Genomic DNA, 25,734 nt, shown 5'->3' on the forward strand with positions numbered 1-25,734 from the left:
TCCGAACATCCCAAACTGGAGAAAGCTGCAGATAAAAATAACAGGGAAAAAGGAAGATCCACCCCTAAAAAATCCCATTTTCCTGGGATTTGGACTAAAAATCAGGAATACAAACCAGGGTCCCACGGGGTGGGAATAGAACACCTCATTCCTGGTGGATCTGGGATCTGAAGCTAAAAATACCATAGAGAAGAAAAGGATTCATCCCTAAAAAAATCCCATTTTCCTGGAGAAGAAATCAGGAATACAAACCAGACTTGCTCCTGTCCCCATGCTGCCTCCTGGGAGCTCCAAACCCTCAGCTTTGGGATTTCAGGCTCAGGATCCCTCCCCCATTCCCTGTTCCCAGCCAATCCCAGCCCCGGGAGCTCTGGGATGGCAAAGGAAATGAATAAATGAATAATAAATGAATAACAAATGAATAATAAGTGAATAATAAAGGATGGAGCACGAGTGTTCTTTACAGCCTTTATTGCAGGTGCACAGGTAACCGTGGCACAGGTGTGAGGGTCACTCCGGGGTCACTCCGGGTCACTCCGGGGTCACTCGGCCCTCAGGCAGTCGCTGCCTTCTGCTTGTAGGTCGCCATCATCTTCTTGATCTCAGCGATGGCTTTGCCAGGGTTCAGCCCCTGTGGGAGAGGCTGGTCAGGGCCTGGGGGGGCTGCAGCACCTTCCCTTCCCTTCCCTTCCCTTCCCTTCCCTTCCCTTCCCTTCCCTTCCCTTCCCTTCCCTTCCCTTCCCTTCCCTTCCCTTCCCTTCCCTTCCCTTCCCTTCCCTTCCCTTCCCTTCCCTTCCCTTCCCTTCCCTTCCCTTCCCTTCCCTTCCCTTCCCTTCCCTTCCCTTCCCTTCCCTTCCCTTCCCTTCCCTTCCCTTCCCTTCCCTTCCCTTCCCTTCCCTTCCCTTTTCCCCTAAAACCTGGAACTCTCCTTCCTTCCAAACCCCAGCAGGTCACAGGATGGGTTACAGTTGTGATAAACTCCCAAATCTGCTGCTATTTTACTTTTTTTTCCCCAAAAAAGCTGGAATTCAGCTGGTTCTGTCCTTTTTAAAAAGCTGGGAGGTCACAGGATGGATCCAAGTGACTGCAAAGTCACAAATCTGCTGCTACCCCACTTTTTTATCCCCTAAAAGCTGGACTTTGGCTGAAATTGTCCTTCCTTTCTCTGCAGGACAGATTTAAATTGTAGCTAATTCACAAATGTGCTGCTACTCATTAAAACATTTGTTAGAGGAGCAGCTCAAAACCTCCTTTTTTTTCCTAAAAATCCCAGTCCGGCCTGGATGGGAATTCCAGGGGCTCCAATGCAGCTCTGCCCCATTCCAGCTTCAGTTTAGGGGCAAACTGGGAATTCCAGAGGGTCCAGACCCATCCCAGCCTCACTTTTGGAGGGAAATTGGGAATTCCAGGGGGTCCAGACCAATCCCAGTCTCAGTTCTGGGGCAGAATGGGAATTCCAGGGGGTCCAATGCAGCTCTGCCCCATCCCAGCCTCAGTTTTGGGGGCAAACTGGGAATTCCAGGGGGTCCAGATGCATTCCAGCTTCACTTTGGAGGCAGATTGGGAATTCCAGGGGCTCCAATGCAGCTCTGCCCCATTGCAGCTTCAGTTTAGGTGCAAACTGGGAATTCCAGGGGGTCCAGACCCATCCCAGCCTCAGTTTTGGGGGCAAACTGGGAATTCCAAGGGGTCCAGATGCATTCCAGCTTCACTTTGGAGGCAGATTGAGAATTCCAGGGGCTCCAATGCAGCTCTGCCCCATTGCAGCTTCAGTTTAGGGACATTCCAGAGGGTCCAAACCCATCCCAGCCTCACTTTTGGAGGGAAATTGGGAATTCCAGGGGGTCCAGACCCATCCCAACCTCACTTTTGGAGGGAAATTGGGAATTCCAAAGGGTCCAGACCAATCCCAGTCTCAGTTCTGGGGCAGACTGGGAATTCCAGGGGCTCCAATGCAGCCCTGCCCCATTCCAGCTTCACTTTGGGGGCAAACTGGGAATTCCAAAGGGTCCAGACCCATTCCAGCCTCAGTTTTGGAGGGAAATTGGGAATTCCAGAGGGTCCAGACCCATCCCAGCCTCACTTTTGGAGGGAAATTGGGAATTCCAAAGGGTCCAGACCCATTCCAGCCTTGTTTTGGGGGCAGACTGGGAATTCCAGGGGCTCCATCTCAGGCTGTGGACACTGCCCCAGTGATTTGTGTGCCCTCCATGCCAGGCCATGTCCCCATGTCCCCCTGTGCCAGCCCATGCCCTGTGTCCCCTGTGTCTCTCCATGTCCTCCCGTGTCCTGTGTCCCCTCCATGCCAGGCTGTGCCCCATGTCCCTCCATGCTCGGCTGCGTCCCCCCATGCCAGCCCATGTCTCCCCATGTCCCCTGTGTCTCCATGTCCCCCCATGTCCCCTCCATGCCAGCCTGTGCCCCATGTCCCTCCATGCCAGGCCGTGTCTCCGTGTGCCCCTGTGCCAGCCCACACCCTGTGTCCCCCATGTCTCTCCATGTCCCCCCGTGTCCCGTGTCCCCTACATGCCAGGCCATGTCTCCATGTCCCCCTGGGCCAGCCCAAGCCCTGTGTCCCCCCATGTGCCATGTCTCCCATGTGCCCAGTGTCCTCCATGTCCCCCTATGTCCCCCATCTGCCCAGTGTCCTCCATGTCCTGTGTCCCTCCATGTCCCCACCATGTCCCCCATGTCCCCAGTGTCCCCCATTTCCCCTATGTGCCCAGTGTCCCCCATGTCCCCTATGTCCCCTGTGTGCCCAGTGTCCTCCATGTTCCCCATGTGCCCAGTGTCCCCCATTTCCCCTATGTGCCCAGTGTCCCCCATGTCCCCTATGTCCCCTATGTGCCCAGTGTCCTCCATGTTCCCCATGTGCCCAGTGTCCCCCATGTCCCCTATGTGCCCAGTGTCCCCCATGTCCCCCGTGTCCCCTGTGTGCCCAGTGTCCTCCATGTCCCCCGTGTGCCCAGTGTCCCCCATGTCCCCCGTGTCCCCTGTATGCCCAGTGTCCCCCATGTCCCCTGTGTGCCCAGTGTCCCCTGTATCCCCAGTGTCCCCCATTTCCCCTATGTGCCCAGTGTCCCCCATGTCCCCCATGTGCCCAGTGTCCCCCATTTCCCCCTGTGTCCCCAGTGTCCCCCATGTCCCCTATGTGCCCAGTGTCCCCCCTGTCCCCCCTGTCCCCCCGTGTCCCGGTACCTTGGGGCAGGTGCGGGTGCAGTTCATGATGGTGTGGCAGCGGTACAGCGAGAACGGGTCCTGCAGCTGCGCCAGGCGCTCCTCGGTGAAATCATCCCGGGAATCGATCATCCAGCGGTACGCCTGGGGACAGGGACAGCAGGGACACTGCTGGGACACTGCTGGGACAGGGACAGCAGGGACACTGCTGGGACACTGCTGGGACAGGGACAATGCTGGGACACTGCTGGGACAGGGACACTGCTGGGACACTGCTGGGACACTGCTGGGACAGGGACACTGCTGGGACAGGGACACTGACACTGCTGGGACAGGGACACTGCTGGGACACTGCTGGGGACACTGCTGGGACAGGGACACTGCTGGGACACTGCTGGGACAGGGACACTGCTGGGACACTGCTGGGACACTGCTGGGACAGGGACACTGCTGGGACAGGGACACTGCTGGGGACACTGCTGGGACACTGCTGGGACACTGCTGGGGACATTGCTGGGGACATTGCTGGGGACAGGGACACTGCTGGGGACACTGCTGGGACAGGGACACTGCTGGGACAGGGACATTGCTGGGACAGGGACACTGCTGGGACACTGCTGGGACACTGCTGGGACAGGGACACTGCTGGGACAGGGACATTGCTGGGACAGGGACACTGCTGGGACACTGCTGGGACAGGGACATTGCTGGGGACAGGGACAGTGCTGGGGACACTGTTGGAACAGGGACACTGCTGAGACAAGGACACTGATACTGCTGGGACACTGCTGGGACACCACAAACACCACTGGGGACATTTCTGGGGACACACATGCACACTGCTGGGGACACAGACACTGCTGGGGACACAGACACTGCTGGGGACATTGCTGGGACAGGGACACTGCTGGGGACACCACAAACACCACTGGGGACACTACTGGGGACTCACACACAGACTGCTGGGGACACAGACACTGCTGGGGACACGAACACTGCTGGGGACACAGACACTGCTGGGGACACTGACACTGCTGGCACCAGCTGGGGATCCCACAGTGACACCACCCAGCAGTGCCAGGCCAGGCCGGTGACACTGCTGCCTGAGGATTTTATACTCTGCATTTTGAGATCCTGTGCTGCTTTAGTGCCTAACTCTGAACTCCACAGTGCCAGCTGCTGCTCTCCCGTTCTGCTCACACACAACAATTCCTCTGGGCCTGAAACTCAAGGACACCCTCCAGCTTCAAGGCCCAAAAAGTACCAACAAAATGAGTTGGGGAGCAGCAAACTTGGGGTAAATACTTCATCAACTGAAGGAGGATTAACCCCTGATATGTAAATGGGGTTAAAAATGTATAATTGTCTGAAAAACTCGTGCCCATTGTCCATTCTGGGCGTGGCCTCAGAGGTTTCTCAGTGCCCAAGGTGTGCCCACTGAAATAAACACTCACCTCATCCTCCTAACCCTGCCTGGCTCCTCTAGGCAGCCACTCCAAGGCACCAGCACCGGCCAGGTGACACTGACAGGTGACACTGGCACTGGCAGGTGACACTGACACTGGCAGGTGACACTGACACTGGTAGGTGACACTGACACTGGCAGGTGACACTGGCAGGTGCCACTGAGACTGGTAGGTGACACTGACACTGGCAGGTGCCACTGACAATGGCAGGTGACACTGGCAGGTGACACTGGCAGGTGACACTGACAATGGTAGGTGCCACTGACACTGGCAGGTGCCACTGACAATGGCAGGTGACACTGGCAGGTGACACTGGCACTGGCAGGTGACACTGAGACTGGCAGGTGACACTGGTAGGTGACACTGACACTGGTAGGTGACACTGACACTGGTAAGTGACACTGACAATGGCAGGTGACACTGGCAGGTGCCACTGACACTGGTAGGTGACACTGACACTGGTAGGTGACACTGGCAGGTGACACTGACAGTGGTAGGTGACACTGAGACTGGCAGGTGCCACTGACAATGGCAGGTGCCACTGGCAGGTGCCACTGACACTGGTAGGTGACACTGGCACTGGCAGGTGACACTGAGACTGGCAGGTGACACTGGCAGGTGACACTGGCACTGGCAGGTGACACTGACACGGGCAGGTGACACTGAGACTGGCAGGTGACACTGACAGTGGTAGGTGACACTGACACTGGCAGGTGGCACTGGCAGGTGCCACTGACACTGGCAGGTGACACTGGTAGGTGACATTGGCAGGTGCCACTGAGACTGGCAGGTGCCACTGACAATGGCAGGTGACACTGAGACTGGCAGGTGACACTGGTAGGTGACACTGGCAAGTGCCACTGAGACTGGCAGGTGCCACTGAGACTGGTAGATGACACTGGCACTGGCAGGTGACATTGACACTGGTAGATGACACTGGCAGGTGACACTGGCAGATGCCACTGAGACTGGCAGGTGACACTGGCAGGTGCCACTGACACTGGTAGGTGACACTGGCAGGTGACACTGGCAGGTGACACTGGCAGGTGACACTGGCAGGTGGCACTGACAGTGGTAGGTGACACTGACACTGGCAGGTGACACTGGCAGGTGCCACTGACATTGGTAGGTGCCACTGACACCGGCAGGTGACACTGACACTGGTAGGTGACACTGGCAGGTGACACTGACAATGGCAGGTGACACTGGTAGGTGCCACTTACATTGGCAGGTGACACTGAGACTGGTAGGTGACACTGACACTGGTAAGTGACACTGACAATGGCAGGTGACACTGGCAGGTGACACTGGCACTGGCAGGTGCCACGGACACTGGTAGGTGACACTGGCAGGTGACATTGACACTGGCAGGTGACACTGAGACTGGCAGGTGACACTGGCAGGTGCCACTGACACTGGCAGGTGACACTGACACTGGTAGGTGACACTGACACTGGTAGGTGACAATGGCAGGTGACACTGACACTGGCAGGTGACACTGAGACTGGCAGGTGACACTGACACTGGTAGGTGACACTGGCAGGTGACACTGAGACTGGTAGGTGACACTGACACTGGTAGGTGACACTGGCAGGTGACACTGACACTGGTAGGTGACACTGGCAGGTGCCACTGACAATGGCAGGTGACACTGAGACTGGCAGGTGCCACGGAGACTGGTAGGTGACACTGACACTGGCAGGTGACACTGAGACTGGCAGGTGACACTGGCAGGTGACAGTGACACTGGCAGGTGACAGTGACAATGGCAGGTGACACTGGCAGGTGCCACTAAGACTGGTAGGTGACACTGAGACTGGCAGATGACACTGACACTGGCAGGTGACATTGACACTGGTAGGTGACACTGGCAGGTGACACTGACACTGGCAGGTGACACTGACACTGGTAGGTGACACTGGCAGGTGACAGTGACACTGGTAGGTGACACTGAGACTGGTAGGTGACACTGGCAGGTGACACTGACAATGGCAGGTGACACTGGCAGGTGACACTGGTAGGTGGCACTGGTAGGTGACAGTGACATGTCCTCACCTGCATGAGCACGGCAGGGCCCAGGTATTTGTCCCCGTTCCACCAGTAGCTGGGACAGCTGGTGCTGCAGCAGGCACACAGGATGCACTCGTAGAGCCCGTCCTGCCAGGGAGGGGACACAGCACGCTGTCACCACGGGCTGGTGACACAGGGACACAGCACGCTGTCACCACGGGGCTGCTGACACAGGGGAGCCACCCCTGTCCCCACGGAGCAGCTCCTGTGTGAGGCAGCAATTCCTGAGGGAACAACCCCAACCCTCCCAGACCGGGGCCAGGAGCTGCCCATCATGGTCCTTGTGGTCCCCAAAATGTCCTTGTGGTCCCCTCATGGTCCTTGTGGTCCCCAAAATGTCCTTGTGGTCCCCTCATGGTCCTTGTGAACCCCCCATGGTTCTTGTGGTCCTCCATGGTCCTTGTGGCCCCCTCAGGGTCCTTGCGGTCCCCAAAATGTCCCTGTGGTCCCCTCATGGTCCTTGTGGTCCCTCCAAGGTCCTTGTGGTCCCCAAAATGTCCTTGTGGTCCCCCCAGGGTCCTTGTGGTCCCCTCATGGCCCTTGTGGTCCCCTCATGGTCCTTGTGGTCCCCTCAGGGTCCTTGTGGTCCCCAAAATGTCTTTGTGGTCCCCTCATGGTCCTTGTGGTCCCCAAAATGTCTTTGTGGTCCCCTCATGGTTCTTGTGGTTCCCTCATGGTCCTTGTGGTCCCTCCAAAGTCGTTGTGGCCCCCTCAGGGTCCTTGTGGTCCCCAAAATGTCCTTGTGGCCCCCTCAGGGTCCTTGTGGTCCCCAAAATGTCCTTGTGGTCCCCAAAATGTCCTTGTGGCCCCCCCATGGTCCTTGTGGCCCCCTTCCAGCTCAGGGTTTTCATTCCATGGTTCCAGGAGCCCCACACTGAACCAGGACCTGGGGCAGCAGGGGAAGGGCAGGGCCTGGAGAGGAAGGGGGAGCTGCTGGGTTCTCCTGCACCCCTGCCCACCTCAGGTTCCTGCACTCCCACCTTGTGTCACAGACTCTTTAATGAAAAATCCTTCCCTTAGGATTTTTTCTCCTGAGAAGCTGAGAGGCCTCAGGAACAAAATGTAAACATTGATTATCTGCTGCTGTGGAATGCAACAGGTGCATCTGGGATTGGTCTGATGTGGTTGTTTCTAATTAATGGCCAATCACAGAGAGTCTGAGCCACAAGCCTTTGTTACCATTCCTTCTTACTCTATTCTTAGCCAGCCTTCTGATGAAATCCTTTCTTCTATTCTTTTAGTATAGTTTTAATGTAATATATATCATAAAATAATAAATCAGCCTTCTGAAACACGGAGTCAGATCCTTCTCTGCCCTCATCCTCCATGTGCACACGGTCACAGCCCTGCCCAGCCTCCCTTCCTGCTGCTCACATCCACCTCTCCCTCCCAAAATGGGATTTGGTGCCTCCCCAGTGGAGCAGGGCCAGGCTGAGCTCGGAATCCTGGAATGATGGATCCATCCTGGCAGCTCAGAGGAAAAACCCCTAATCCCTGTGGCAGCCATGAAATCCACCCCAAACCTTGGCCACACACATCAGCCTTGTAAAGAGCTGCCAAAAAACTGCCCTCAAATCCCCCCTGCTCGACACAGACACCCCAAATCTCGCCCCTGAGCTTTTCTCAGGAGCTTCCCAGGCTGCAAAACCCACACAGAGGTGGGAGCACAGCCAGAGACCCTCTCCCCACTGGAGCCTGCAGAGAGCTCCCAGCAGCAGGAATTGCACATGGGATGGGATGGGATGGGATGGGATGGGATGGGATGGGATGGGATGGGATGGGATGGGATGGGATGGGATGGGATGGGGATGGAAATGGGGATGGGATGGGGATGGATGGGATGGGATGGGATGGGGTGGGATGGGATGGGATGGGATGGGGATGGAGATGGGATGGGGATGGGATGGGATGGGATGGGGTGGGATGGGATGGGATGGGATGGGATGGGATGGGATGGGATGGGATGGGATGGGGTGGGATGGGATGGGATGGGATGGGATGGGGTGGGATGGGATGGGATGGGATGGGATGGGATGGGGTGGGATGGGGATGGGATGGGGTGGGGTGGGATGGGATGGGATGGGATGGGATGGGATGGGATGGGGTTGGATGGAATGGAATGGAATGGAATGGAATGGAATGGAATGGAATGGAATGGAATGGAATGGAATGGAATGGAATAGGGAGCAATGGGATCAGAGCCCCCCTGGCAAGCCCAGCTCCCTGTGCTGAGCTGTGGGGCCGTGTCCCACACTGTGGGACTGGGAGCGGGCTCAGGGCTCAGCTGTGACCCTGGGCTGCTCTGGGAGGGTTTCAGCACTCAAGCTGCAGTTTCTGACCAGTTTCTGGCGATCCTCTATGGACTGCAGGTACTGCTGCTTGCCCTCCTTGGACTCGTCCTTCTTCTTCAGGTAGGGCTCGATGGATTTGTACTGGGCATAGAAGTTACTCAGGTCCTGGGGCAGGAAAAGCACAGGGACCTGCTTATGGGGCTGAGGAGAATCAGGGAACATCCCCATCCCCAAATCCCACCCCAAATCCCAGCCCTGCTGTCATTGGGGCAGGAAAAGAACAGGGACCTGGTTATGGGGCTGAGGAGAATCAAGGAACATCCCCATCCCCAAATCCCAGCCCTGTGTCCTGGGGGCAGGAAAAACACAGGGATCTGGTTATGGGGCTGAGAAGAATTAGGGAACATCCCCATCCCCAAATCCCACCCAGGTGGATCCACCCCAAATCCTATTCCTGCTATCCTGGGGGCAGGAACAGCACAGGGACCTGGTTATGGGGCTGAGGAGAAGAATTAGGGAACATCCCCATCCCCAAATCCCATCCCTGCTGTCATTGGGGCAGGAAAAGCACAGGGACCTGGTTCTGGGGCTGAGGAGAATCAGGGAACATCTCCAGGTGGATGCACCCTAAATCCCACCCTTGCAATTCTGGGGGCAGGAAAAACACAGGGACCTGGTTATGGGGCTGAGGAGAATCAGGGAACATCCCCATCCCCAAATCCCACCCCAGCTGGATACACCTCAAATCCCAGCCCTGCTGGTCACCCCAAATCCTATTCCTGCTATCCTGGGGGCAGGAACAGCACAGGGATCTGGATATGGGGCTGAGGAGAATCAAGGAACATCCCCATCCCCACATCCCATCCCTGCTGTCATTGGGGCAGGAACAGCACAGGGATCTGGTTCTGGGGCTGAGGACAATCAAGGAACATCCCCATCCCCAAATCCCACCCCAAATCCCAGCCCTGCTGTCCACACCGTGGGGCCCTGACCCCTCCCTTCAGCCCCACCCTCGGGGGCACAGCCTCTTCCCAAAATCCCCCCTAAATCCCCCCTAAATCCCTTCCTGGCCCAGCCTCACCCCAAATTCACACCTGAGCAGGAGGTGCCATTCCCTCCCCGGAGCTGCCACATTCCAGGCCAGCACACCCTGACTCACCGGCACCCACCCCGGTGCCACCCGGCCCTGGTGGCAGCTGCCACTGCCTGGCCCAGCCCTGGCTGTGCCCTGGCCCTGCACTCACCGGCACCAGGTCCTTCACCACGTACATGTGGGGCAGGGGGTAGATTTTGGTGACTTTGCTGAGGTCACTGTCGATTTTTTTGATGCAGGCCAGGGTGTTGCCGCCGGCGATGTTCATGGCGCAGGAGCCGCAGATCCCTGAGGGGGAACAGCAGAGAGCCAAGGGTGGGATTGGCACTGCTGGCCCCCAAAAATCCACCTGGGTTGTGCTGGGGAATCTCTGCTTGGGCCTTCCAAACCCATCAGGATCCCAAAAAAAACTCTTCCCAACATCAAGGGTTTTGGGAAACCACTTTGAAACCACCAGGGTCTTCATCCATCATAGAAAACCTCCTGGAAAGGCTCTTCCCAACCTGCTGGGATCCACATTAACCCCAAAAAATCTCTTCTCACCACACCAGGGTTCTCACTCATCCCAGAAAACCTCTTGGAAAGGCTCTTCCCAAACTCCTGGGATCCTCACTTATCCCAAAAAATCTCTTCTCACCTCACCAGGGTCCTCATCCATCCCAAAAAAACCTCGTAACAGGTTCTGGGAAAGCCTCTTGACAATATCCTAGAGGCCTCACCCATCCTCAAAAAGCTCTTTGTGTTCTATCAGTGTCCTCACCCATCCCAGAAAACCTCCTGGAAAGGCTCTTCTGGGATCCTCACTTGCTCCAAAAAATCTCTTCTCACCACACCAAGGTCCCCACTTGTCCCAGGAAACCTCCTGGAAAGGCTCTTCCCAAACTCCTGGGATCCTCACTTATCCAAAAAATCTCTTCTCACCACACCAGGGTCTTCACTTCACCCAAAAATCCTGGTCACAGGTTCTGGAAAAGCCTCCTGCTCCTCCATCCATCCCCAAAAACCCTTCTTGTTCTATCAGTGTCCTCACCCATCCCAGAAAACCTCCTGGAAAGGCTCTTCCCAACCTGCTGGGATCCTCACTTATCCCAAAAAATCTCTTCTCACCACACCAGGGTCTTCACTTCACCCAAAAAACCTCATTACAGGTTCTGGAAAAGCCTCCTGCTGCTCCACCAAAGGCCTCATCCATCCTCAAAAAATCCTTTGTGTTCTATCAGTGTCCTCACCCATCCTAGAAAACCTCCTGGAAATGTTCTTCTCGATCCTCACTTGCTCCAAAAAATCTCTTCTCACCACACCAAGGTCCTCACCTGTCCAATGAAAACCTCCTGGAAAAGCTTTTCCCAACCTCCTGGGATCCTCACTTATCCCAAAAAATCTCTTCTCACCACACCAGGGTCTTCACTTCACCCAAAAAACCTTGTCACAGGTTCTGGAAAAGCCTCCTGCTGCTCCACCAAAGGCCTCATCCATCCTCAAAAAATCCTTCTTGTTCTATCAGGGTCTTCACCTGTCCTGGAAAACCTCCTGGAAAGGCTCTTCTGGGATCCTCCTTTGCTCCAAAAAATCTCTTCTCACCACACCAAGGTCCCCACCTGTCCAATGAAAACCTCCTGGAAAGGCTCTGCCCAACCTCCTGAGATCCTCACTTACTCCAAAAATCTCTTCTCACTGTACCAGGGTCCCCACTTGTCCCAGGAAACCTCTTGGAAAGGCTTTTCCCAACTTTCTGGGATCCTCACTTACTCCAAAAATCTCTTCTCACCACAACAAGGTCCTCACCTGACCCAGAAAACCTCTTGGAAAGGCTCTTCCCAACCTGCTGGGATCCTCACTTATCCCAAAAAATCTCTTCTCACCACACCAGGGTCCTCATCCACCCCAAAAATCCTGGTCACAGGTTCTGGAAAAGCCTCCTGCTCCTCCACCAAAGGCCTCATCCATCCTCAAAAAACCCTTCTTGTTCTATCAGGGTCTTCACCCATCCCAGAAAATCTCCTGGAAAGGCTCTTCTGGGATCCTCCTTTGCTCCAAAAAATCTCTTCTCACCACACCAAGGTCCCCACTTGTCCCACAAAACCTCCTGGAAAGGCTCTTCCCAACCTCCTGGGATCCTCACTTATCCCAAAAAATCTCTTCTCACCACACCAAGGTCCTCATCCATCCCAAAAAAACCTTGTCACAGGTTCTGGAAAAGCCTCTTGCCAATCCCCTAGAGGCCTCACCCGTACCCAAAAAACCCTTCTTGTTCTATCAGGGTCTTCACCTGTCCTGGAAAACCTCCTGGAAATGTTCTTCTCGATCCTCACTTGCTCCAAAAAATCTCTTCTCACCACACCAAGGTCCTCACCTGACCCAGAAAACCTCTTGGAAAGGCTTTTCCCAACTTTCTGGGATCCTCACTTATCCCAAAAAATCTCTTCTCACCACACCAGGGTCTTCACTTCACCCAGAAAACCTTGTCACAGGTTCTGGAAAAGCCTCCTGCTGCTCCACCAAAGGCCTCATCCATCCCCAAAAACCCTTCTTGTTCTATCAGTGTCCTCACCCATCCCAGAAAACTTCCTGGAAAGGCTTTTCCCAACTTTCTGGGATCCTCACTTATCCCAAAAAATCTCTTCTCACCACACCAGGGTCCTCACCCATCCCAAAACCTTGTCACAGGTTCTGGAAAAGCCTCCTGCTGCTCCACCAAAGGCCTCATCCATCCCCAAAAAACCCTTCTTGTTCTATCAGGGTCTTCACCTGTCCTGGAAAACCTCCTGGAAAGGCTCTCAACATGCTGGGGTCCACAATAACCCCAAAAAATCTCTTCTCACCACACCAAGGTCCCCACTTCTCCCAGGAAACCTCTTGGAAAGGCTTTTCCCAACTTTCTGGGATCCTCACTTATCCCAAAAAATCTCTTCTCACCACACCAGGGTCTTCAACCATACCACAAAACCTCAACACAGGTTCTGCAAAAGCCTCCTGCTCCTCCTCCAGAGGCCTCAGCCATCCCCAAAAACCACTTTGTGTTCTATCAGTTCTATCACCTGTCTCAGAAAACCTCTTTCCAACCTGCCAGATTCCCAAAAAAACCCTCCCATTTCACCAGGAAATCCATCCCACAAATGTCCCAAAAGAGAAGAAGGTCAGAATTCCCCACTGGGGCTGAAAGATGTTTAACTTCAGCAGGGATCAAACACAGGAGCTGCTTCCATCAGCACCCAAACCCCTTTTCCATGGGGCAGCTCCTTCCCCTGCAGCAAATGAGGGGGTTTGGGTGAGATTTGGGGAGGGGACAACATCCAGCTCTGCTCTTGGGTTTGGGACATGAGGTGGGGGATGAGAGAGGAATAAAATAAATAAAAAATTAAAAAATACAACAAAAAATGGCATTAAAATATGGGGAGAGAGAGAATCCCAGGGCTGGAAGGGAACCTCTGGGAACCATCCAAACCTGGAGAAGATGGCACTGAAATGTGTCCAGGGGGGTTTGGGACCCCCTTTTTTACCCCTAAAATTCCCAACTGAGCCTGGTTGTGTCCCTCCTTTCTGTGCTGGGAGCTCACAGGATGGACCCAAGTGACAGCAAACTCACAAATCTCACAAACCTCACTTGACCCTTTTTCCCTCTAAAAGCTGGAGCTGAATTCCACTTCAGAAAAATCAAGTTTTTTTCCAAAGGTTCAGCAGGAATTTTTGTGTTTTAATGGAATTTTGGTGTTTTAATGGAATTTTTGTGTTTTAATGGAATTTTGGTGTTTTAATGGAATTTTTGTGTTTTAATGGAATTTTTGTGTTTTAATGGAATTTTGGTGTTTTAATGGAATTTTGGTGTTCTAATGGAATTTTTGTGTTTTAATGGAATTTTGGTGTTTTAATGGAATTTTTGTGTTTTAATGGAATTTTGGTGTTTTAATGGAATTTTTGTGTTTTAATGGAATTTTTGTGTTTTAATGGAATTTTGGTGTTTTAATTTGTGGCTGCTGCTCCTTGTCCTGTCTCTGGGCACCGCTGGGAAGGTTCTGGCACCATCCCCTGGAAATATTTATAGGGATTGATGGGATCCCCTCTCAGCCTCCTCATCTCTGGAATAAAATGCCCCAAATCATCCCTGAAATTCAGGATTGTGATTCAGGAGCAGCCCCCTCCCCTGGTGCCCATTCCCAGGGTACCAACTGCCCTCCCAAAGGTGACAGGAGGGTCCCTCCTTTCTGTGCTGGGAGCTCACTGGATGGACCCAAGTGACACCAAACTCACAAACCTCACTTGACCCTTTTTCCCTCTAAAAGTTGGAGCTGAATTCCACTCCAGGGAAATAATTTTTTTTTTTCCAAAGGTTCAGCAAGAATCTTTGTGTTTTAATGGAATTTTGGTGTTTCAATTTGTAGCTGCTGCTCCTTGTCCTGTCTCTGGGCACCGCTGGGAAGGTTCTGGCACCATCCCCTGGAAATATTTATGGGGATTGATGGGATCCCCTCTCAGCCTCCTCATCTCTGGAATAAAATGCCCCAAATCATCCCTGAAATTCAGGATTGTGATTCAGGAGCAGCCCCTTCCCTTGGTGCCCATTCCCAGGGTACAAACTGCCCTCCCAAAGGTGACAGGAGGGTCCCTCCTTTCTGTGCTGGGAGCTCACAGGATGGACCCAAGTGACAGCAAACTCACAAATCTCACAAACCTCACTTGACCCTTTTTCCCTCTAAAAGTTGGAGCTGGATTCCACTCCAGAAAAATAAAGTTTTTTTCCAAAGGTTCAGCAGGAATTTTGGTGTTTTAATGGAATTTTTGTGTTTTAATGGAATTTTGGTGTTTTAATTTGTGGCTGCTGCTCCTTGTCCTGTCTCTGGGCACCGCTGGGAAGGGTCTGGCACCATCCCCTGGAAATATTTATAGGGATTGATGGGATCCCCTCTCTGCCTCCCCATCTCTGGAACAAACAGGGAATAAAATGCCCCAAATCATCCCTGAAATTCAGGATTGTGATTCAGGAGCAGCCCCCTCACCTGGTGTCCATTCCCAGGGTACAAACTGCCCTCCCAAAGGTGACAGGAGGGTCCCTCCTTTCTGTGCTGGGAGCTCACAGGATGGACCCAAGCGACAGCAAACTCACAAATCTCACAAACCTCACTCCACCCTTTTTCCCTCTAAAAGTTGGAGCTGAATTCCACTCCAGAAAAATAAAGTTTTTTTTCCAAAGGTTCAGCAGGAATTTTGGTGTTTTAATTTGTGGCTGCTGCTCCTTGTCCTGTCTCTGGGCACTGCTGGGAAGGGTCTGGCACCATCCCCTGGAAATATTTATAGGGATTGATGGGATCCCCTCTCAGCCTCCTCATCCCTGAAATTCAGGATTGTGATTCAGGAGCAGCCCCCTCCCCTGGTGCCCATTTCCAGGGTACAAACTGCCCTCCCAAAGGTGACAGGAGGACAAAAACAGCCCCACAAAGGGATGAAATGACCCCTGTGAGGTTCCTCCCACTGCAGAAAGGCTCCCAGGCATTTTGCAGGCAGCTGGGAGGGGAGCAGGGCCTGCAGCAGGAATGTGGCACTGGGGGAGCCTCAGAGGGGCAGGATGGAACCAGCCCGGCCTGAAAACCCGTCCTGAGCAGGGAAAATATTCAGGGCAGGAGTTGTGGCTGTCTGGGAGCCCCAGCTTGTGTGGAATTATTGCAGATTCCAGGGGAAAAGGTGCCTCAGGAGGGCTGCTCTGCATTCCCAGCCCAGACAAAACATCCACAGGCACTGCCTGCCCTGAGACTGCCCTGCCTGCAGAGCCAGCTGGAAATGCAGAGTCACTGCAGCCTGGCATGCACTCACACAGCTCAGCACAGCCTGGAATCCAGAGTCACTGCAGCCTGGGATGCACTCACACAGCTCAGCCTGAAATCCAGAGCCATTCCAGCCTGGAATACAACCCCAGAGCCCAGCAGGACCCTAAATTCAGAGTCACTGCAGACAGGGATGCACTCACACAGCTCAGCACAGCCTGGAATCCAGAGTCCTGCCAGCCAGGACTGCACTCCCACAGCCCAGCAGGACCCTAAATCCAGTCACTCCTGCCAGGAATGCAACCCCACAGCCCAGTAAGCCCCCTAAATCCAGAGTCATTCCAGCCTGGAATGCACTCCTACACCTCAGCAGGACCCTAAATCCAGAGGGCCATTCCAGCCTGGAAGGCAATCCCACAGCCCAGCAGGACCCTAATGCAGAGTCACTCCTGCCAGGAATGCAACCCCACAGCCCAGTAAACCCCCTAAATGCAGAGCCATTCCAGCCAGAACTGCACTCCCACAGCCCAGCATAACCTGAAATCCAGAATCATTCCAGCCTGGAATTTGCTCACACAGTTCAGCAGGACCTGAAATCCAGGGTCAATCCTGCCAGGAATGCACTCACAGAGCCCAGCAGGACCCCAAATCCAGAGTCACTCCAGGCAGGAATGCAACCCCACAGCCCAGGAGTCCAGCAGGACCCCAAATCCAGAGGGCCATTCCAGCCTGGAAGGCAATCCCACAGCTCAGCAGGACCCTAATCCAGAGTCAATCCTGCCAGGAATGCACTCCCACAGCCCAGTGCGACCCCAAAATCCAGAGTAATTCCAGCCTGGAATGCACTCCCACAGCCCAGGAGCCCAGCAGGACCCCAAAGCCAGAGTCACTCCTGCCAGGAATGCACTCCCACAGCCCAGTGTGACCCCAAATCCAGACTCATTCCAGCCAGGACTGCACTCCCACAGCCCAGCCTGACCCGTGACTCAGGAGTTTTTCCCAGGGGAAGTCTGGGAGCAGCCCCAAACCAGATCTGGGAGCAGCCACAACCCCAACCCAGCAGTGCCACAACCCCAACCCAGCAGTGCCCTTTTCCCCAACCCAGCAGTGCCACAACCCCAACCCAGCAGTGCCACAACCCCAACCCAGCAGTGCCCTTTTCCCCACTCCAGCCCTGCCCTCGGCCCAAGGGCCAAGGAGGAGATTCCTGGAGCTGTTCCTGGAAGTCCTGATGCTCTCTCCCAGTTCCCCCAGTGTGATTCCCACAGCAGCACTGGCACAGCCCCCACTGCTCCCACCCCAGCCCCACTGCTGGAATCCTCATCTCCCCACACACAGGAACCAGACTGGGAGAGAAACTGGAACAACTGGGAGCTGTGGAAGGAATTACTGGAGCTGGCAGCTCACAACTGTGTCATTACACCCTGGGAGCACCAACTCCAGCTTTACTCCCTGGCTCATTTGGGTGTTTTATCCCCATGGGTGGAGGAAAGTTTTACTCTTTGGGCCACTTGGCTGTTTCATCCCCAGAGATGAGAGGAAAGGGGTTCTGAGCAGTTTAATTTCTTGGGTCACTTGGGTGTTTTATCCCACAGTGGGAGAAGAGTGGTTCTGAGCAGTTTTACTCCTTGGTTCATTTGGGTGTTTTATCCCCAGAAGTGAGAGGAGAGAGGTTCTGAGCAGTTTAACTCCTTGGTTCATTTGGGTGTTTTATCCCACAGTGGGAGAAGAGAGGTTCTGAGCAGTTTTACTCCCTGGTTTATTTGGGTGTTTTATCCCCAGGGGTGTGAGAGGAGGGATTCTGAGCAGTTTTACTGCTTGGTGTTTTATCTCCAGAGATGGGAGGAGAGAGTTCTGAGTAGTTTTATTCCCTGGTTCATTTGGGTTCAAATTTGGGTGTTTTATCCTCAAAAGTGATAGGAGAGGGGTTCTGAGCAGTTTTACTCCCTGGTTTATTTGGGAGTTTTATCCCCGTGGGTGGGAGAGGAGAGGTTCTGAAGAGTTTCACTCCTTGGTTTATTTGAGTGTTTTATCCCCATGAGTAGGAGGAGAGGGGTTCTGAGGAGTTTTACTCCTTGGTGTTTTATCCCCAGAAGTGACAGGAGAGGGGTTCTAAGCAGTTCTACCCCCTGGCTCATTTGGGTGTTTTATCCCCAAAAATGAGAGGAGAGGGATTCTGAGCAGTTTTACTCCTCAGTTCACTTTATCTCCATGAGTGGAGGAAAGTTTTACCCCTTGGGTCACTCAGGTGTTTTATCCCCAGAGATGAGAGGAAAGGGGTTCTGAGCAGTTTAACTCCTTGGTTCACTTGGGTGCTCTATCCCTAGTGGGAGGAGAAGGGTTCTGAGGAGTTTTACTCCTTGGTTCCTTTGGGTGTTTTCCCCCATGGGTGGGAGAGGAGAGACTTCTGAGCAGTTTTACTCCTTGGTGTTTTATCCCCATGGGTGGAAGACTTCTGAGCAGTTTTACTCCCTGGCTCACTCAGGTGTTTTATCCCAGGGATGTGAGAAGAGGGGTTCTGAGCAGTTTTACTCCTTGAGCAGTGAATTCCTGAGCAGTTTCACTTGGTTTTATCCCCATAGGTGGAGGAGAGTTTTACTCCTTGGGTCACTTGGGGGTTTTATCCCCAGAAGTGAGAGGAGAGGGGTTCTGAGCAGTTTTACTCCTTGGTGTTTTATCCCCAGGGGTGTGAGATGAGGGGTTCTGAGCAGTTTTACTCCCTGGTTTATTTGGGAGTTTTATCCCCGTGGGTGGGAGAGGAGAGGTTCTGAAGAGTTTTACTCCTTGGTCCACTGAAGTGTTTCAATCCCATGAGTAGGAGGAGAGGGGTTCTGAGCAGTTTTACTCCTTGGTGTTTTATCCCCAGAAGTGAGAGGAGAGGGGTTCTGAGCAGTTCTACCCCCTGGCTCATTTGGGTGTTTTATCCCCAAAAATGAGAGGAGAGGGATTCTGAGCAGTTTTACTCCTCAGTTCACTTTTTTATCTCCATGAGTGGAGGAAAGTTTTACCCCTTGGTTCACTCAAGTGTTTTATCCCCAGAGATGAGAGGAAAGGGGTTCTGAGCAGTTTAACTCCTTGGTTCACTTGGGTGCTCTATCCCTAGTGGGAGGAGAAGGGTTCTGAGGAGTTTTACTCCTTGGTTCCTTTGGGTGTTTTACCCCCATGGGTGGGAGAGGAGAGACTTCTGAGCAGTTTTACTCCTTGGTGTTTTATCCCCATGGGTGGAGGAGTTCTGAGCAGTTTTACTCCCTGGCTCACTCAGGTGTTTTATCCCAGGGATGTGAGAAGAGGGGTTCTGAGCAGTTTTACTCCTTGAGCAGTGAATTCCTGAGCAGTTTCACTTGGTTTTATCCCCATAGGTGGAGGAGAGTTTTACTCCTTGGGTCACTTGGGCGTTTTATCCCCAGAAGTGAGAGGAGAGGGGTTCTGAGCAGTTTTACTCCTTGGTGTTTTGTCCCCAGAGATAGGAGGAGAGGGATTCTGAGCAGTTTTACTCTTTAGTTCACTTGGTTTTATCCCCATGGATGAAGGAGAGTTTTACTCTTTGGGTCACTTGGGCGTTTTATCCCCAGAGATGGGAGAAAAGGGGTTCTGAGCAGTTTTACTCCCTGGTTTATTTGGGAGTTTTATGCCCATGGATGGGAGAGGAGAGGTTCTGAAGAGTTTTACTCCTTGGTCCACTCAAGTGTTTCAATCCTGTGAGTAGGAGGAGAGGGGTTCTGAGCAGTTTTACTCCCTGTCTCACTCAGGTGTTTTATCCCCAGGGATGTGAGAGGAGGGTTCTGAGCTCCCTGGGGCTCCCACACTCAGCACACACAGGGTTCCAGGTGGGAATGTGCTGTCCCCAAGCACACACAGGGTTCCAGGTGGGAATGTGCTGTCCCCAAGCACACACAGGGGCCATTCCAGGTGGGAATGTGCTGTCCCCAAGCACACACAGCACTCCAGGTGGGACTGTTCTGTCCTTACCCTCCCTGCAGGACCTGCGGAAGGTCAGCGTGGAGTCCATCTCGTTCTTGATCTTGATCAGGGCATCGAGCACCATGGGCCCACACCTGCGGCACAAACCCCAGATCAGAGCCCCCACATGCAGGGTGTGACCCCTGCACCCGCCCTCAGCAGCACCTAAAGGGGTTTTTAACAATTCCCAGGAATTCTGTGGGGATCCCACAGGGATCTCTGAGCAGCAGGGCAGCCCAGGGGCAGGGTGGGTCAGACTCCTGTGACCACTGAGGGTTTGGCCAAGCCAAACCCCAGTGACTGTGCTGGCCCCTTTTCCCCTTTTGGGGTCAGGCTGTGACAGCCCTGCCTGGCCCTGTGAGTCACAAGGGACAAACACTCAGGGACAATTTCTGTCATTTTACACCCAGGGCACCACCCAGGGATTGTTCACTGGGGCAAAGCCACCCCAAAACCGGAGCTGTGGCTCCTGTGGGGTTTGGGTAGGGCTGGGTGGGAGTGGGAGCTCCTGGAAGGGTTTGGGATGGATCCTTCTGGAAGGGTTTGGGGTGGATCCTTCTGGAAGGGTTTGGGGTGGGTTCCACTGGAAGGGTTTGGGATGGATCCTCCTGGAAGGGTTTGGGGTGGGTTCCACTGGAGGAGCTACTGGGAAGGGTTTAGGATGGATCCCTTGGGAAGGGTTTGGGATGGATCCCTCTGGAGGAGCTCTTGGAAAGATTTGGGGTGGATCCTTCTGGAAGAGCCCTTGGGAAGGGTTTGGGATGGATTCCTCTGGAAAAGCCCTTGGGAAGGGTTTGGGATGGATTCCTCTGGAGAAGCCCTTGGGAAGGGTTTGGGATGGATTCCTCAGGAAGGGTTTGGGGTGGATCCCTTGGGAAGGGTTTGGGATGGATCCCTCTGGAGGAGCTCTTGGGAAGAGTTTGGGATGGATCCCTTGGGAAGAGCTTGGGGTGGATCCTTCTGGAAGGTTTTGGGGTGGATTCCTCTGGAGAAGCTCCTGGGAAGGGTTTGGGGTGGATCCCTTGGGAAGGGTTTGGGGTGGATCCTTTGGGAAGGGTTTGGGGTGGATCCTTTGGGAAGGGTTTGGGGTGGATCCCTTGGGAAGGGTTTGGGATGGATCCCTTGGGAAGGGTTTGGGGTGGATCCCTTGGGAAGGGTTTGGGGTGGATCCCTCTGGAGGAGGGATGGATTTGGGGTGGATTACACTGGAGGAGCCCTTGGGAAGAGTTTGGGACGGATCCCTTGGGAAGGTTTTGGGGTGGATCCCTCTGGAGGAGCTCTTGGAAAGATTTGGGGTGGATCCTTCTGGAAGAGCCCTTGGGAAGGGTTTGGGATGGATTCCTCTGGAGAAGCCCTTGGGAAGGGTTTGGGATGGATTCCTCTGGAGAAGCTCCTGGGAAGGGTTTGGGATGGATCCCTTGGGAAGAGCTTGGGGTGGATTCTTCTGGAAGGGTTTGGGATTGATTCCTCAGGAAGGATTTGGGATGGATTCCTCAGGAAGGGTTTGGGATGGATTCCTCAGGAAGGGTTTGGGGTGGATCCCTCTGGAGAAGCTCCTGGGAAGGGTTTGGGATGGATCCCTTGGGAAGGGTTTGGGATGGGTTCCTCAGAATGAGCTGTGCCCACAACCAGCTGTGCCAGAGGTGAGCAGCCCCTTCCCAGCCATTCCCTGGAGCTGGGATTGCCCCCCAGCCCCATTCCCGAGGGACACCCACTTGTTCAGGTCCACCTCGTAGGTCTGCATGCGGGGTTTGTCCCCAGCCTTGTCGGGGTCCCATCTGTAAATGGCGAATTTCTTCAGGCGCGGAGCCGCCGCCGCCGTCTGCGCCTGCCGGAGCACCTGGAGCCGGGAGAAACAGCCTCAGATCCCATCCCAGATCCAGGGAAAAACAGCCTCAGATCCAGGGAAAAACAGCCTCAGATCCCAGGGGAAAATCAGCCACAGATCCAGGGAAAAACAGCCTCAGATCCCAGGGAAAAACAGCCACAGATCCCACCCTGGATCCAGGGAAAAACAGCCTCAGATCCAGGGGAAAACAGCCTCAGATCCAGGGAAAAACAGCCTCAGATCCCATCCCAGATCCAGGGAAAAACAGCCTCAGATCCCAGGGGAAAATCAGCCACAGATCCAGGGAAAAACAGCCTCAGATCCCAGGGAAAAACAGCCACAGATCCCACCCTGGATCCAGGGAAAAACAGCCTCAGATCCAGGGGAAAACAGCCTCAGATCCCATCCTGGATCCAGGGAAAAACAGCCTCAGATCCCATCCTGGATCCAGGGAAAAACAGCCTCAGATCCCAGCAAAAAACAGCCTCAGATCCCAGGGAAAAACAGCCTCAGATCCAGGGAGAAACAGCCTCAGATCCCAGGGAAAAACAGCCTCTGATCCAGGGAAAAACAGCCTCAGATCCCAGGGAAAAACAGCCTCAGATCCAGGGAGAAACAGCCTCAGATCCAGGGAGAAACAGCCTCAGATCCCAGGGAAAAACAGCCTCAGATCCCAGGGAAAAACAGCCTCAGATCCAGGGAAAAACAGCCTCAGATCCCATGGGAAAAACAGCCTCAGATCCCAGGAAACATAGCCTCAGATCCAGGGAAAAACAGCCTCAGATCCCACCCTGGATCCAGGGAAAAACAGCCTCAGATCCCACCCTGGATCCAGGGAAAAACAGCTTCATATCCCAGGGAAAAACAGCCTCAGATCCAGGGAAAAACAGCCTCAAATCCTATCCCAGATCCAGGGAAAAACAGCTTCAGATCCAGGGAAAAACAGCCTCAGATCCCTGGAAATTCAGCCTCAGGTTCAGGGAAAAACAGCCTCAGATCCCACCAAGAGGGATCCAGAAGGAGATACAGAGATGGATATGTGTGTATATATTAAAAAACATATTATATATATGTATATATACAGATATATATAAATGTATAAAAATATAACAACTACATATACGCCTACCCACACCTATATATATAAAAATGATGTATATGTTTGGAATTACATGTGAATATATATGTGTACACTGTATGCTGCATGTATTCACATTATTATTATTATTATTATTATTATTATTATTATTATTATTATTATTATTATTATTATTATTATTATTATTATTATTATAATATTTCTATTATTATTATGTGTTTATATATTATATATTGCATTGCATAGATTATATAACACATTGTATAAAATATATTTATATATATGTATAGATAAATACATAGCCACAAACATGCATATATGTATATATAAATGTACATATAAATATACAGGCACAACCATATGTGCACACACATATGCACATTGTTTATGGAGTATTTTATTTGTAAATTATATGTATGTGTTTATAAATTATATGTATGCATTTGTATATTCTACTGACTGTCACTATAATGACATAATGACATGTTTACTTTATTTATATATTCTATATATAAATATATATTTTATTATATTTAAACACTGTATATTAAACATTATATTTATATATTTTATATATAAATATATATTCTATTTATACAGTGTATATTACATATTATGTAGAACACATCATATTTGTATTTATATTTATACATATACACATATATATATATGTACATATAAGTATACAATGCATTTTACATGGAACAAATTCATATATTCTATGTATGTCTATAAATTACACATATTTATAGAAGTGTTTGTAAATTATAAGTATTTGTATAGTGGGTTGTACGTGTAATTACAATAATATAATTATATTTTACATCTGTATATCTTTATGCACGCATTTTATATACATTACCTTTATAAATAATGTCTGTAGATAAATGTATATACACACATTATATTAATATATTTATATTTATAGATAAATATAAAACCATAACAATTACAAATACATAAATTTACATCGAGATTTTTATATTTACATATTTTATATATATATAGATAAATGAGAAGTATTTTAATACAATTTTTAAAAGTTTTATATAAATATATCCTGGGGCTCCCCCAGCCTGGATCCAGACTGATATTCCTGAAATTCCAACCCTGAGCTGCTCCTGGATCCAGCAAATCCCAGAATTCCCAAGACATCCTGCTCTTGCTGGGATCACCCTTTGCCCTGTTCTCCCTGCTCTTCCCAACCTTTTTCTGGAATGTTCCCACAGCAATTCCCAGCCTTCTCCAGGAATGTTCCCCTTGCTCTTCCCAACCTTTTCCTGGAGTGTTCTCCCTGCTCTTCCCAATATTTTCCTGGAATGCTCCAAATGCTCTTCTCAACTTTCTCCAGGAATGTTCCCTCTGCTCTTTCTCCACCTTTTCCTGGAATGTTCCCACTTCTTTTCCCAACCTTTTCCTGCAGTGTTGCCCCTGCTCTTCCCAATTTTCTCCCAGACCCTTCCAGCTGCCCTCTGCCCTCAGCCCCTCCCTTTTCCCCGCCATTCTTCCCCTATTTCACTTCCTCCTGGATCTCTGCTCTCCCCTCCCTCCATTCCCTCTCCCAAATCCCACAGACCCCTTCCAACCCCTCTGCCACTGACTCTATTCCTTCCCAAATCCCATAGATTTCTCCAGCCCTTCTCCCACTGACCTTATTCCTTCCCAATTCCCACACAGCCCCTCTGCCACTGAATCTATTTCTTCCCAAACCCCCCATCCTCTCTGCCACTGACCTTATTCCCAAATCCCACAGACCCCATTCCCTCGCACCCCACCCCATTTTCCCATCCACTCTTCCCAGATTTTACAACATCCCAGTCCCCCTCAAGCCCCACTGGAACTGCTCCCCCTGCCCACCCCAATTCCTGCACAGCCCTTTCCAGACCCCCACAGACCCTCTCACCCACCCTTTCCCTCACATCCATGCCCAATTCCCTCTTTCAGACTCCCACAGATCCTCTCTCCAACCCTTTTCCTCTCCAATTCCCCCTTCCAGACCCCATAGACCCTCTCTCCCACCCTTCCCTTCATGTCCATGCCTAATTTCCCCTTCCAGACCGCACAGACTCTCTCTCCCACCCTTTCCCTCCCCAATTCCCCCTTCCAGACCCCACAGACCCTCTCTCCCACCCTTTCCCTCCTCAATTCCCCCTTCCAGACCCCACAGACCCTCTCGCCCACCCTTTCCCTCCCCAATTCTGCCTTCCAGACCCCACAGACCTTCTCTCCCACCCTTTCCCTCCCCAATTCCCCCTTCCAGACCCCACAGACCCTCTCTCTCAACCTCTCCCTCATGTCCATCCCCAACTCCCCCTTCCAGACCCCACAGACCCTCTCTCCCACCCTTTCCCTCCCCAATTCCCCCTTCCAGACCCCACAGACCCTCTCCCCCACCCTTTCCCTCCTCAATTCCCCCTTCCAGACCCCACAGGCCCTCTCCAGCCCCCTCCCCACAACTCCTTCCCCCCTTTTACCTCACCTCCTCCTGCCCCCAGCCCCTTCCCAAGCCCTGCCATCCCTAATTCGCTCACAATCCCCCTCCAGACCCCCCACTCTAGCTCCAGACCCCACACTCCAATTCCAGACCCCACACTCCCAATTCCAGCTCTCTCCCCACAGCTCCCTCTCCCCCTCAGCTCATCGCCCTTCTCTTCCACCGCCATCCCGGACCCCTGCAGCCCCCAGCCGCCTCTGCCCCGCCTCTCCCCGCTCCATTTCCAGCCCCTGCGGCCGCCCCGGTCCCTCACCGTCCGCGGCCCAGCCCGCAAGAGTCGTGCGGGGACTCCGCTCCTCAAGGAGACTCCGACCGCGGCCGCCGCCATCTTGGCGCTGAGCAGTTCCGACCGCCCCGGAAGCGCTCGTGCCGCCGCCATCTTGCTGCGCTGACGGGAAGGGGCGCCCGCCATTTTGAGTGTGGCGGCGCCCTCAGGAGAGGCGCCATGTTGGGTGTGGCGCAGCCTGTGGGTGGGGAGCAGGACGCCCAAAATCCCCTTT

General features: G+C 52.8%; 1 protein-coding gene and 1 long non-coding RNA gene across 2 annotated transcripts; both read right to left on the bottom strand.

Moving 5' to 3' along the window:
- Positions 1–454: 454 nt before the first annotated feature.
- On the bottom strand, positions 455–25,642 carry SDHB (succinate dehydrogenase complex iron sulfur subunit B). Its single transcript, XM_074558583.1, has 8 exons — positions 25,488–25,642; positions 21,529–21,653; positions 19,823–19,908; positions 10,249–10,385; positions 9,053–9,169; positions 6,699–6,800; positions 3,199–3,321; positions 455–631 (listed from the first exon to the last, which is right to left on the bottom strand). The coding sequence occupies exons 1-8, from the start codon at positions 25,611–25,613 to the stop codon at positions 554–556; spliced, it is 894 nt and encodes a 297-aa protein (XP_074414684.1). The 5' UTR covers positions 25,614–25,642; the 3' UTR covers positions 455–553.
- On the bottom strand, positions 10,393–16,530 carry LOC141731803 (uncharacterized). The gene is made up of 3 exons (XR_012583737.1): positions 11,790–16,530; positions 10,872–11,410; positions 10,393–10,577 (listed from the first exon to the last, which is right to left on the bottom strand). It is a non-coding gene; the product is annotated as an uncharacterized LOC141731803 (long non-coding RNA).
- Positions 25,643–25,734: the final 92 nt, after the last annotated feature.

Source organism: Zonotrichia albicollis, chromosome 25 (assembly GCF_047830755.1).
Source record: "Zonotrichia albicollis isolate bZonAlb1 chromosome 25, bZonAlb1.hap1, whole genome shotgun sequence".
NCBI lineage: Eukaryota > Metazoa > Chordata > Aves > Passeriformes > Passerellidae > Zonotrichia > Zonotrichia albicollis.

Excerpts from the sequence above, each read along its gene's own strand:
- SDHB (XM_074558583.1), bottom strand. The coding sequence starts at position 25,613 with ATGGCGGCGGCACGAGCGCTTCCGGGGCGGTCGGAACTGCTCAGCGCC. Across the intron at positions 19,909-21,528 it reads TACGAGGTGGACCTGAACAA|GTGTGGGCCCATGGTGCTCG; the intron begins GTGGGTGTCCCT and ends TTTGTGCCGCAG. Across the intron at positions 9,170-10,248 it reads TGGTGAAGGACCTGGTGCCG|GACCTGAGTAACTTCTATGC; the intron begins GTGAGTGCAGGG and ends TTCCTGCCCCAG.